This window comes from Coprinopsis cinerea (genome assembly GCF_000182895.1).
Source record: "Coprinopsis cinerea okayama7#130 chromosome 4 map unlocalized cont3.4, whole genome shotgun sequence".
Taxonomy (NCBI): domain Eukaryota; kingdom Fungi; phylum Basidiomycota; class Agaricomycetes; order Agaricales; family Psathyrellaceae; genus Coprinopsis; species Coprinopsis cinerea.
Window position 1 is genome coordinate 3,442,838 of NW_003307541.1, and position 11,825 is coordinate 3,454,662.

At 52.2% G+C, this 11,825-nt stretch overlaps 7 protein-coding genes across 7 annotated transcripts; 4 read left to right on the top strand and 3 right to left on the bottom strand.

Annotated features, from left to right (window-relative positions):
• Positions 1–15: 15 nt before the first annotated feature.
• On the bottom strand, positions 16–1,823 carry CC1G_04134 (hypothetical protein; the record flags this gene model as incomplete). The annotated part of the gene is made up of 5 exons (XM_001836769.2): positions 16–553; positions 618–799; positions 855–903; positions 1,324–1,560; positions 1,615–1,823. The coding sequence occupies 5 exons, from the start codon at positions 1,821–1,823 to the stop codon at positions 16–18; spliced, it is 1,215 nt and encodes a 404-aa protein (XP_001836821.2).
• A 155-nt stretch (positions 1,824–1,978) lies between these two features.
• Positions 1,979–2,757, top strand: CC1G_04135 (hypothetical protein; the record flags this gene model as incomplete). The annotated part of the gene is made up of 3 exons (XM_001836770.2): positions 1,979–2,369; positions 2,423–2,548; positions 2,597–2,757. 3 exons carry the CDS (start codon positions 1,979–1,981, stop codon positions 2,755–2,757), a joined length of 678 nt encoding a protein of 225 aa, XP_001836822.2.
• A 317-nt stretch (positions 2,758–3,074) lies between these two features.
• CC1G_14514 (hypothetical protein) lies at positions 3,075–3,389 on the top strand (the record flags this gene model as incomplete). Its single annotated transcript, XM_002911469.1, has 2 exons — positions 3,075–3,093; positions 3,145–3,389. 2 exons carry the CDS (start codon positions 3,075–3,077, stop codon positions 3,387–3,389), a joined length of 264 nt encoding a protein of 87 aa, XP_002911515.1.
• Positions 3,390–3,545: 156 nt separating this feature from the next.
• On the bottom strand, positions 3,546–4,326 carry CC1G_04136 (hypothetical protein; the record flags this gene model as incomplete). The annotated part of the gene is made up of 3 exons (XM_001836771.2): positions 3,546–4,102; positions 4,161–4,199; positions 4,251–4,326. The coding sequence occupies 3 exons, from the start codon at positions 4,324–4,326 to the stop codon at positions 3,546–3,548; spliced, it is 672 nt and encodes a 223-aa protein (XP_001836823.2).
• A 447-nt stretch (positions 4,327–4,773) lies between these two features.
• CC1G_04137 (hypothetical protein) lies at positions 4,774–7,651 on the top strand (the record flags this gene model as incomplete). The annotated part of the gene is made up of 6 exons (XM_001836772.1): positions 4,774–4,968; positions 5,024–5,227; positions 5,279–5,716; positions 5,766–6,209; positions 6,264–6,314; positions 6,365–7,651. The coding sequence occupies 6 exons, from the start codon at positions 4,774–4,776 to the stop codon at positions 7,649–7,651; spliced, it is 2,619 nt and encodes an 872-aa protein (XP_001836824.1).
• Positions 7,652–7,719: 68 nt separating this feature from the next.
• On the bottom strand, positions 7,720–10,344 carry CC1G_04138 (hypothetical protein; the record flags this gene model as incomplete). The annotated part of the gene is made up of 3 exons (XM_001836773.2): positions 7,720–9,613; positions 9,660–10,023; positions 10,131–10,344. The coding sequence occupies 3 exons, from the start codon at positions 10,342–10,344 to the stop codon at positions 7,720–7,722; spliced, it is 2,472 nt and encodes an 823-aa protein (XP_001836825.2).
• A 539-nt stretch (positions 10,345–10,883) lies between these two features.
• On the top strand, positions 10,884–11,797 carry CC1G_14515 (hypothetical protein; the record flags this gene model as incomplete). Its single annotated transcript, XM_002911470.1, has 3 exons — positions 10,884–10,963; positions 11,025–11,168; positions 11,224–11,797. The coding sequence occupies 3 exons, from the start codon at positions 10,884–10,886 to the stop codon at positions 11,795–11,797; spliced, it is 798 nt and encodes a 265-aa protein (XP_002911516.1).
• Between the last annotated feature and the right edge of the window lie 28 nt (positions 11,798–11,825).

Here is an 11,825-nt window from a genome sequence, read left to right on the forward strand (position 1 = left end):
GTCCATGTCCCCAGGCTATTCCTTCCAAGCCCTCGTCAAAGCCAGGTGGTGAAATCGGATCTCCAAGTCCGCGACGGCATTCTCTAATCGGAGAATTTCTTCTTGAAGGTGAAGGAAGGCCTCTGCGTCACATTCACAAGCAAGGGCGTAGAGCGCATAAGATTCGCAATAAGCCCGATGCCACAGGGACGCTGCCTTCTCGCCTGGCTGTATGCGACCCTCAAGGGTCTTGAGCCGACTGGACACCATCGAGATACGCGACTGAAGAGAGCGGAACTGGTCCTGGCGAGCTTCATCACTGATGGTTGCCAGAGGCTGGGGGGGGTCGTACGGCAAGAGGTCAAAGACATAGTGTATGTTGGGGTTGTATTCGGAACGGGGGCGGCTTTGACCACCCATGTCAAACTTCTCGCAACATTTCTCGAGGAAGGAGGAGATGACATTGGCTCTCCTCTCCGCCGTCATGCTGAGGGTTCCGAGATTGACTATTTGCGCCAGCGGAGAGGAACTGGAAAAGCCGAGGAAGGAGACAAACATTGGTAGAGTATATTCTCTATTTTTTTTTCGAAACAGAGGAGGTCAATCTCAAATCCCAGAGCGCTTGCATTGATGCTCACCTTGGATGTTGAAGGAAGGTATTGGGGTTGCCCTTGGGGATTCCAACGTCAATCAGCGCTCTAGTCCGGGTTCGGCGATCATCGGCGATCATACGACTCGGTTTCGGTCCGGGTTCGGTGACTTGCGGGGAGCGGACGCGAAGGTCCTCGCCAGAAGCCCCCTGTGCTTCCGAACTTCTTGGCTGCCTCACGGTGATGTCATTGTCTCACCTCCATTGCCTGTCATATACAGCATACAACAAGCACAACCACATCGTCCTCCTCGTGCTCCAACTCAACGCTACTCCTGTTTACAAGGGTAATAATGCCCCCCTGAACATGTAGAGCACACTCTGAATGAGGAAGGAAAACGAGGAAGTCACGTCGGGTTCCCTGTTACAAAAGAACGCGTTCCACATGCATAGATTTCAGTTCTGGCGCAGTTGTGTTCCGCAACTAAGCCAACAATGTGCTATCTATATTGAAACTATCCCACTCTGAGCGAAGCCTTGAGACGGCAGTCGAAAGTTGTTCGGAAACGTGATGAGTGTCAAATGGTTGACCTCCCTTGACCTGATCCAAAATCTCCTTCATGTCATTATCCAGCACCCGCATCATGTCGTCTCGGCACATCATCTTCCTTTCATCCCGCGACTCTCCTAGAAAGCCCATCGACCAGTGCGGACCCGTTAGCCGAAGCCCACAATGCCTCCCCCCCCCGACTGACCCATCCCCTTCCGAATCCCACATCCTGCCTATGATAGCAGGCATTCGATTCCCCAAGCCAGCGCGGGTGGATGCAATGACAGACAAGCTTGCGGCCAGCTCAGTAGCTCCAGCCATGTTGACTGAATTTTGATGCTTCAGGCTTGAGAGGGCGACATCCATATCGCGACAGTCAACAGATCCCCGAAGCGCATTGAGTTGGCTGTCTATCTCGCTTAAACGCTGACGCTCTTGTTCCCTGAAAGAAGGTCAATATGAGAGGCTACCAAGACTTGGTGAGAAACCCCCAAACCATAGCTTCAGGCGCGACAGCAACGAAATGATCCTCTCTACCTCGAGGCAGAGGCGGTAATCTTCAAGGTGCGCGTCCATCAGGGGAACATCGGGCATGTGCATGGCGGGTTGCGGATCTATGGCGGGAGGGAGCTCAGGATCCATGGACGTTGATGGCATGTGCATGGCGGGTTGCGGATCTATGGCGGGAGGGAGCTCAGGATCCATGGACGTTGATGGGAAACGATGGAACAGACTGGAGAGGCGGCTAGTATGAGCTATGGAATTATATTGGTCATTCGTGGGAATATCCCAGATCCAGACGCTAGTGAGATTTAAACTGACCACATCTTATCCAGCATTTCGTTTTATCCACACTGCACATGGAGGCTCTACTTTCCACCAAGTACTCTGGCCACGAGGGCATTCGGAGGGCGTTTGAAACTGAAGCAGATCTTGGGCTTTGGCGGGAGTGGGCAAGTTTGGACCGGACTGGCAGTATCAGGGATGACTGCAACGACTGTGAAGAAGGCCCTCGAGGGAATCCATTGCACGACTACCCAGCGTGCAACTCTTGCTTTAACAGCGATTTTGGCATGGATTTCTGCAGTTTCCACAGCCATTACCTCGAGCATATGTTGATGAGCCAGTTCTACACCCCTGTTCACGAGATTCCCTTGGTGCTCGCGGAATACAGTCGGTTGAACGCCCACCTTGCGGAATTGGAAGACGCCTCTCCGGGAACGGCTGGTCTCGATGGGAAGCTTTGGGAGGGTGAGGCATCCTGATCTCGATTACCACAAAACACTAACTCTTGATACCATCAGGTCTTAAGCAAGCCAGAGCTCTCGTTGAGAAAGTCCAAACCAACGGAGAAAGGAACACTTCCACCCTTAATGAGCTCGACAAAACGTTGGTCAAATTGCAAGCAGAGAACCTTCGAGTCATGGCTGGTGAGTACATCCCTCTCCCAGCCGGTCTGCACTAACATTTGCCACCAGAGGCTGTCAGGACAAGAAAAAGGTGGATGGCTATGTCGCGAATTGTGAAGATGGCAGAAAGCGAACTTCGGACCAGATTGGTGGACGATGATTCAGCGCAGTCCAGCGCTCTCAGAACCCTTGGCCGATGTAGCAAATTAGGGCTACTGTATCCCTCATAATTGTACCTATAGAGGACTCTTGTAGCGTTCAAGTAGCTCTTACTTTGGCAAGGTCAAAAGTGTGCCCAGGGTCCGCGCGTTTGAGGTACCATGATCATTGATCACGCTCTGTCACTGTCAACATTTCCACCGTGACCTTGGCAGGGTCCCTCGACTACAAATTGCTAGCAGCCTGTATTCCCCATAATCTTCGTCTCTACTCAATCCAATGACAGGTAAGGACTGATCTCGCCACCTGACAAACCCATCTAACTGATATTGCGCGCTCTCGACAAGATACTCTACTAATTCGAGAGGAGATGGAGGTTGTGTTCGGCATGTTCAAAGTCCTTCTGGGTGAGTACGCAATTATGTGAATACGGCCCCATTGTTCTTATACCACATTAGCCATGCAGGAGCAGGTCGATGGAGCACGAAGGCTCGTAGAAGGGCGGAGAGAAGCGCTGGAAGCTTGTCACAGACAAAATGCTAGAATGGAACAGGCTCTGAGAGCCAGCGAGCGGATTGAACGAGGTGCCGCGGAGGGGAGGAGGAGGATGATTAACGATATAGCGGACCGTATTCACGAAATCGCTAAGAGCATCACCATGGACGACGAGATACATTCAGCTGTAAGCAATAACACAATGTAGTTCTCGTTGAATAATGCAAAGCATCTTGAATTAAGAGATAGTAGATCAGCCAGGATTTTTTCATGCCCTTCTCTGGACTTAATTTACGTCTTTCTTTGTAAGGGCCGGGGGGACCAATGTAATAGAAAGCAATAACATTGACATATCTACCAACTTTTACTTTGGGAGGGTGCGCAGGTGGTCTAGCTCGGCTTTCATATCATCCCTCAACGCAACAAGGGTGCCCCGCATCATGGCCTGTTCTTGCTGGATCCATTTGAGGGCGCGCACTTGCTTCTGAATCTTCTGCTGCAGAAGGCGTGTGAAGTTGACCGAAATGCGAACCTGTGGATGTTTCTCAGGCCTAGAAAGAGAACTGGTGACGTTGGAATCGGTCGTGTCGATTTGTTGCGGGCCCCCTGAGACGTCGCCGTTCTCGGTACTGCTTTCATTATGACCAACATCAGAGGTGCCGTCGCCTGAGTCCGGGTGGTTGGAACCCTCGTGGTGGTCAGGAACAATTGCGCCGTCACCCTCGAACTGGCTAGCACCATCGTCATCTTCAGCAGCTGGCTGGCTCGTGACATCCGCGTCGCCCTCCCACGCGGGCTGCCGCACGACACCCTCATCCTCCTCCCCCTCCTCCCCATCATCGCCACCCTCATGTTTGAACTTTTTCAACTCCATTGGCGCGTCCTCTGTGCGGCCCCACCTCCGTTTTCGATCCAAGTTAGCTGCAAAACATGCCGGACGTGAGTCGCCAGACGACCCAATTTCGATGCAAGCACGTACTTGTAAGCCCAGACCTTTTGTTGATGCTGCTCTCCTCGGCTAAAGGATGACATCGTCAGGCGAGTAGTCAGATGATGACTTCCCTCTTACCGTTTTCCCAGCCCCTCGCATGCTCCTTATCGGCTAACCCCTTTGAGGCAGGAACCGCCGAAGGCACCGGTGCCATGGGACCCACGGTCGATCCAGGATCATCCGAGTCCGACTCGAACAGCACATTCCGAAATTTTGCGAGCGATAACGCTCGAGTCTTCGCTGGGGGTCTTGCTCTGGATTCTGGATGGTCCAAAGGTTTTAACAACAATAATTTCGGAGACTAAGAAACATCAGTTGAAGGTACGCACTTGGCTTTGATGCCTCTTTGCCAGAGAAATCGTCCATTTCCTGTAAAATTCCGTAGGTGCAATATCGCGGGGGATGATTGAGTCGTCAGGCAATCCAGAACCGATCCTCGATAATACTTAAACGAATTTTGAGCTCTTGCGCGGTGATGGCATCACGTGTATCATTTAATCGCGGTAAGAGATCTTAAAAGTCGCGTTGGCCGCGCGGGGCGCTCTCGTCGACCTTCGTTGCCCAACCTCTCAGTCTCTCTCGGCGTACAGCCAGCGTACCGATGTCGAATAAAGACGCAAAAACCAAAGCGTTAGCCCCTTCCAACAATGAAGCTCGCTCTAGAGAACGAAAGGCTACGCCGCCGCCGGATATTGTTGCTGGTATAGAACGGTTGACCGCATTGGTGGAGGAGGCAAGCGCTTGGAGGAGAGGAAGACAAGACGTAACAAAAAAGCAGGAGTTGCTGGACCTCACGGTACGTCGTGACCATTCCATTGCCAGCTGATGGTAGAGTCTTCTTATATTCACAGGAAAAAGTGTTTGAGTCTTGGAACCGGCTCGGCTGGAGCAAGGAGGCGCTACCTTCTGCGATACGGGAATGGTTTAAACACATCGCCTCCCCCGCTGTCGCAGATTGGGATGGATTACCCGAAACACTCGACCTAACCTTTTTCCGAAAATTGAAAGCCGACACCCATGGCGATAACCTGAAGAAAAAGTCCTCGAAGCGCAAGGTAGGTGGATTTCTGTAGGCGTTAGGGGAAAACAGACTGACAAACGCAAAGGTGGCATTCGAGGGGCAGCCTCAGACAACGAAGAAGAAGAAAAGCGAAATTGACAGTTTGGAGGCGCGACAGGGACAGGGCGAAGGGGAAAGGGGAAAGGCGGCGACAGTGAAGGGGGAGAAAGCTGCAGAGAAGCTCGAGAAACCACAGGCGAAGGGTGGAGATGGCCCTCCCAAGCCCAGACCACGACCGAGACCAACAACGACAGTGAAGACGAATGGCCTAACTTCGCAGCCCAGCGCTGAGTCTGATCAAAGCCGCGAGTTCATGATGGTTGTTGCAGGGCTGAATGAGGGGAAGGGAAGGACTGGTCAAATTGGACAGAGCATCACCACCAACCCTTATTCCTCGGACAGTGGCTCTGAATCGAGCACCTCAAGTGACTCTGGAGATCGCGTCAAAGCCCGAAAAGCAAAGCGGAAAGCGACCCCCCCTACGGTGAGATTGTCCCAAAATCTGCGCGCGCGCCCACTCACCTTTGTCTAAGGCCCTCGTAAATTCCGTCCAGACATTGCCAACGATTGCCAAACTGACGGCAGTGACGACCGCACCTGTCTCTAGACACATCGAGGCCAAACCGACGGCAGTGACGACCGCACCTGTCTCTAGACACATCGAGGCCAAACCGACGGCAGTGACGACCGCGCCGCCTCCATCCCAGAACAGCACTGTCTCTAGACAAATCGATGCCGCAGTTACCGTCGCCAATGCCCCCGCGTCGACCGTCTTCAAACCAGCGGCCGATCCACCCGCCAAGAACGCTGTGCCCAAACGACCATTCCCATCTCACTCCACCCAAGAGCACCATCACGCCACTGGAACAGCTCCCAACCGCGGACAGTTCCTCGACAGAGACAATGACGATGACGCGTCGTATCAGCCGAGCAACTCCAGCGACGACGAGGGGTTGGGGAGTCGTGCAGTTGGGAAGGTTGGTGACTTCGCATCAGCTTCACTGACACGATGACACTGATGGTTCGACCAGAACACTCAACAAGGATCGAAAAAAACATCATCTAACAAACAGACTTCAAAGGTGAGGATAGACTCAGAAATTTCCAAGATGAGATACTCACCTGGTCTCAGAAAACCGCTGCTAATGCTGCGCAAGCTTCTTCTGGCTCATCTAATGACGAACGCTGGTCAAGGGTGGCGCCTTTCTCAGCATCTGAACTTACCCAGACTTCCGTCGCTGAAACCCTGCACGCATTGACGGTCAAATCTCACCTACAAGGCGCGACGATCCGCCAATTGGAATCCAAGGTTTCGACCATTACGCGAGCATTCGAGCGCAACCAAAACACCGAGAAGGCGGTTCCAGTCCTGGAGAAGCGCTTGAACGAAGCAATCCGGTCTCTCGACGAGCTACGTCAAGATCTGAAGGCTGAACAGCAGAAGACGGCGGAGCTGGAGGCCCGGGAGAGAGAGCGTGAGAAGAAGCTTGAGGACTACCGATCAAACCTCAAACTTCTGAACGGCGTCGTTGAAAGGCTGCTGGAGGTTCATGGACTTCGACGAATCCCAGATTCGACCCTGTTAGTTCCCCTACCGCCTACAGTAGTGGGATCAACCCAGGTTCAGCAAGGTGCAGAACAGTCTACAACCACCCTTCGTCAGCAAGCCCCACACCCAGCCCTCTCAGATACCCAGCCTCCCAACAGTTATCCCAGATCGACCTCCCTCAGCGTCAATTTTACGAGGGCAGCGCCCTCAACAGGTTTGCGAATGGCCTCGATGTCGATGCCAGCCTCGACAGCGAGCTCGATAAACAGCTATGTCTCCCAGGGTCAGACTCCAAACTCCAGTGCCATGAGCTTCCACCATCGGAATTTCACTCATCCCGACCAAACGTTCCATTCAGATCGCTCCGCCAACGCAGATATCAACCCCCTCCAACCCATCATCTCCGAGGTGCATCGCACCCAAATGGATCTTCCCCATGAGCTCCAACCATCCCCAGTTCAACGTGCAAGTTTTATCGAAATGATAGCCCACTCCTCCGTCGGCACTACCCCAGATATGATCCACCAGATGCAAATGCTCGATGACCGAGGCTCGAGGGGTGGAAGGTCGTCGACGAGTGCTGCCGATGGCGAGAGTCTGTCTGACTGGGGAAACATCAGCGGCGGCAAGTTTAAGTATCACCCACAAAACCACATTCAACAACCTACTTTGGAGCTGACTCGAAACACACCCAATGATCGGAGTGCTTACAACGGGGGGGTCAACGCAGTCGGGGGACTCACGATCAGCAGCAACAAATTCCAACAACCTCACCAAGGTTCAACCACGGGCGTTCGGGGCGAGTTCCATCCCATTGGGAGTCTCACAATTGCTCAGGATCAGGAAGAGCGCAATACCCAAAATCAGTAGCGCGTGATGTATATCAGTTACTAATATTAATCAATCATGTTTACACAAACGATACGAGTTCTTCACACTCATCGACGTCCAGGGACCCTCTTCTTGGGCAATGCACCATCTTTCCTTCCATTTACAGCAGCCTTTCTCTGAGGAGTCCGAGGAAGGGGTGCGGCCTTCTTGTTTGTCGGAGCTGGTTTCTTGGGACTTGATGACCTTGACTGAGCGGAGGGTTCAAGCCGCCTGCGCTTCGATGGGCTCCCTGATGCGACTGGTTGATCAGCCTTCCTCTTGCCGACAGGTTTCGAATTATCTGGGTTAGCAGCAGCCCGTCGATTCCTGGTCGTCCGCAACCCTTCTTCTGCAGAGATTGACTTAGGATCCATGCCCTCGCGGCGCTGACGTCTGGTTCTGACGCCTTTGAAGCTAGACGGCTGATCTTCATCGCCCTCGCTTGCGCCTTCCTCCAACAGGTCTCGAGCCCGTGATCTCGAGCGAGTACGTCTACCCTGGTAGTCGTCCTCCAATTGGTCGATATCTCGGCCCCCACCGGTGTCAGAGTCGTCCTCTTCATCATGATCCCCATCTCCACCAAGATCATCATCATGATCCTGATCTGGATCATCCGACCCCATGCCACCATCTTCCGGCTCGTCACGATCCCCTTCACCACCAAAGTCGTCATCACGATCCTGCTCTGGATCATCCGACCCCATGCCACCATCTTCCGGCTCGTCACGATCCCCTTCGCCGCCAAAGTCGTCATCACGATCCTGATCTGGATCATCCGACCCCATGCCACCATCTTCCGGCTCATCACGATCCCCTTCACCGCCAAACTCATCATCATCATCATCGTCATCATCCGACCTCAACCAGCCATCGCCTGGAACCCCCCCATTGTGTCCGTCATTCCGATCCCCATCTCCGCCGTTGACACTTTCATGGTCGTTCCACCTCGCAAATCTAAGTTGGAACGGGGTTTTGGCAGTTGAAGGCTGCCCCTCATTGATCGGGCGAGACTGGGCAGGCTTCTTCGTTCCCGGATCGGAATCCTGACTTCGATCATGTCGAACACCGCTCTTGCCCTTCCTAGGTCCCTGCATTGTCCGTTCTCCTTCTCTTCTCCCTGCCGTTGAGTCCTCCTTTTGCATCCTGTTGATGAAGAGCTCCAACTCCAGGTCACTGTTATTAGGATCAGTTTCATTGGCTTTTTTTTTCCTAGGCGCCCTGGTCTGAAGCTCGCCCCATCTGTCGACATATGCAGATATCTCGAAAGTCTGTTGGTTCGCTTTGGATGGGACCTCCCTTGCCTCCCGCTGACGCTCATAAAGATAATCAAAAACCTGGACTCGGGCGGAAACCTTCATGTCCGAAGGCTCCTTGAGCAAATCCAGATAGTTGTCGGGCATGAACCCAGGCTTGATGAAGGCCCTCTTGTTCTCTTCGAGTTTGGACCAGGGGAAACGTACGTGATCAGGGCTGATGTTCGAGGAACACGCTACATTCCTCTTGATTAGACACTGTTCAGTCGAGGGGGTGAAGCACTCACCATAGTGGTAGATGAAGAAGGATCGCAAGGCATGACCGTACCAATCCCCCCGTTGCTCGCCGACTTTCCTGGTATTGGGGTTGGGAAGGAAGGGCTCCCCGTAATCGTTGGTTTTCATCACCATGATGGGCTTCTTGATGTTCTTAGTTTTGACCCAATCGTCTTCCTCCGCGTCGCTGTCGTCGTTATACAGCTTCCAGACATGCGCCTTGAAGTCTCTGAACAATGCCTCGATCTTCTTTTGATGGACGTCGATGAAATTGGGGCCCCTGCCCAGCTCCTCTGTGAACTCCACTTTGACGGCGGTAGGCTTGCCATCTTCACCTCTCCAACCTAGCAACATGACCGCCACACCATTGAGCTGTTTATCCACAAACTTCGCAAAAGAGTAGGCCTTCTTTGTCGCCGCCTTATCTGCCAGTCTGTCACAGCATGAGCTTTGAAATGGACGATGGACGAGGTACTTACTTGCTCTGTTGCTCTTCTGGAGGTCCTTGCTTCTTCCACTTCTCTGCAACTGCAGCGTAGTGGGCTTTCTCTTTCTCGGAGAGTCCATTGATAAGGAGGCTTGCTGCTGCCTGATAATGGTTGAAAAACCAGTCGTCTTCACCTCCCTTCTTTCCTTTCGTCTTGGGGTTTCTACCTTTCCCATGCTCCCCATCGAAATCATCTACCTCCCCTCTGTCCCAGTCGTCCAAGAATTGGTCAACATCCACCTCTCCGCCGACCATGCGATGAGCCAAAGCCTTTATCTTGGCCGCGTTTAGCCTCATGAAGACTAATCGTGAGTTCCAACGGCAATCCCATACTTCTTTGAGTTTCTTCTGAGGACCTGAATGATGTTGAAACCAAAGGCGAACAGCCTGGGGGTACGCGTTGAGTATTTTCCTTGGCCAATTGATGTCATAATGGACCTTCCACTTGCCTCTTTCAATCTACGAAACTCATCTTGCGTCATCTCGTTTCCCGACGACTCCTCTATCTCCTTCTGCAAATGATTGGCCACCTTCTTCACGTACTTGCTACGTTTTTTCTTCTCCGCCCCAACATATCCGTCGAGCTTCTCGCGGAGGAACGATTGCTGGGAGGGTTTAAAGGTGTAGCCTGATTGCTGAACCTGCTCTTCGTCTGAGCTCGAATGATAAGTCGACATGGCTCGGGAATAATCAATGAGTGCAAACTGGGGTACTGGGGTGCCCGCGCCCATCCCCATAACAATCCCTTTATATGTTTCCCAACCAGACTTACGTTACTTTGCCAGTGTCTCAGCGGGGAGTTCCGCTTGAGCATCTTAGCATACATGGCTGGTATCCCAATTTGAATAAACCCACCGAGGTTCGATTCCATTCCTCGAGTGTTTAACTATTTTGGTCTGCTCCGAAAAGGTCGGAAAGGTCAAGGGAGTGTCTAGCACGGTGGTGTTGTAGAGGAATGGGCCTCTATAGCCCACACTTGAGTTGAACAACGTACCAGAGACCTCAAGGTATGCGTTTCGAAAGTATAGTATGCTTTTCGAAAGTATCTTCTCCCAACATATCGAAGGGGAGGCAAGAAAAGAGTTTTGGTCTGAAACGGAATTTTTATCAAAAACCATAAATGTGAATCATACGCGCACTATGGCTCGCCGCTTCGCGCCCCCTTCCCTCCTGCCATTCCCTATATACCGCTGTCACTCTTGGAGCCCCTCTCTCAATGGCGCGTCCAAGTAAATACGCGACCGAAAGTGAACGCCAGGAGGCCAAGCGACTAAAAAATAGAGAGTATTATCAACGGTACAGTTGCTTGAGAGTCACAAAGCTTTCAATTATTGATTCTCTATTAATTTCCATCTAGTAACCGCCACAAAATCCTTGCTAGCAGAACATCGAAGAAGAAAGACCCAGATCTTCTATTAGCTGCCGGTAGACCGCGAAAATACCACACTAAAGAAGAGGTACAGGAAGCGAAACGACGCGCCTCGAGGCAGTATTACCATCGGTGGGCGGAAGTTCATAACATGGTGTGGACTGCCTCTCATGTTGTCAACTTTCAGAAACCGAAAGGGTCCCATTTGGGTTCTCAGTGGAAGACCAGAGGTCCCACCTCTTCGTGACATAAGTCGAAAGTCCCTTCCGGATTGGCTGGCACCTCAACTGGTACCCCAATATCGCAAGCTACAGGATCTTCAAACGAAATTCCGGTTGATGACGTCGGCAAATCGGTTCCAGGAGCTCAGGAATATCTCAATTCAGTATCTTAAGTCCCGGCGAATTCAAGACATCGACTCAGAGGTCGAAAAATACAACAGCATGTACAACTTGGCGCAAGAACAGGAAGACATAATTTTAAGCGCCGAAGGAAGCGCTCGAGGTCCTCTGTACGTTAAGGCTCGGGAAATGACGGCCGAGATTCGGGGGCATGTCCATCTGATTGAAGATATGCTCTCATATGCGTTAGTCGGGTACTCCACCTTTTCGCGCAAGTATTTTCGGGAGGAACTTGATTTCCAGAAGGAATGGCGTCAGCAAGACCCCACTGCCTATGTGCAGTCAGGCCCTGCACGAACCACCGAGGACTCAAGAACCATGACAACTCCATACCCATACGGAGTTGTGTACAACAGATAGGCGGCTATATAAGGCTGATAGATTTCTT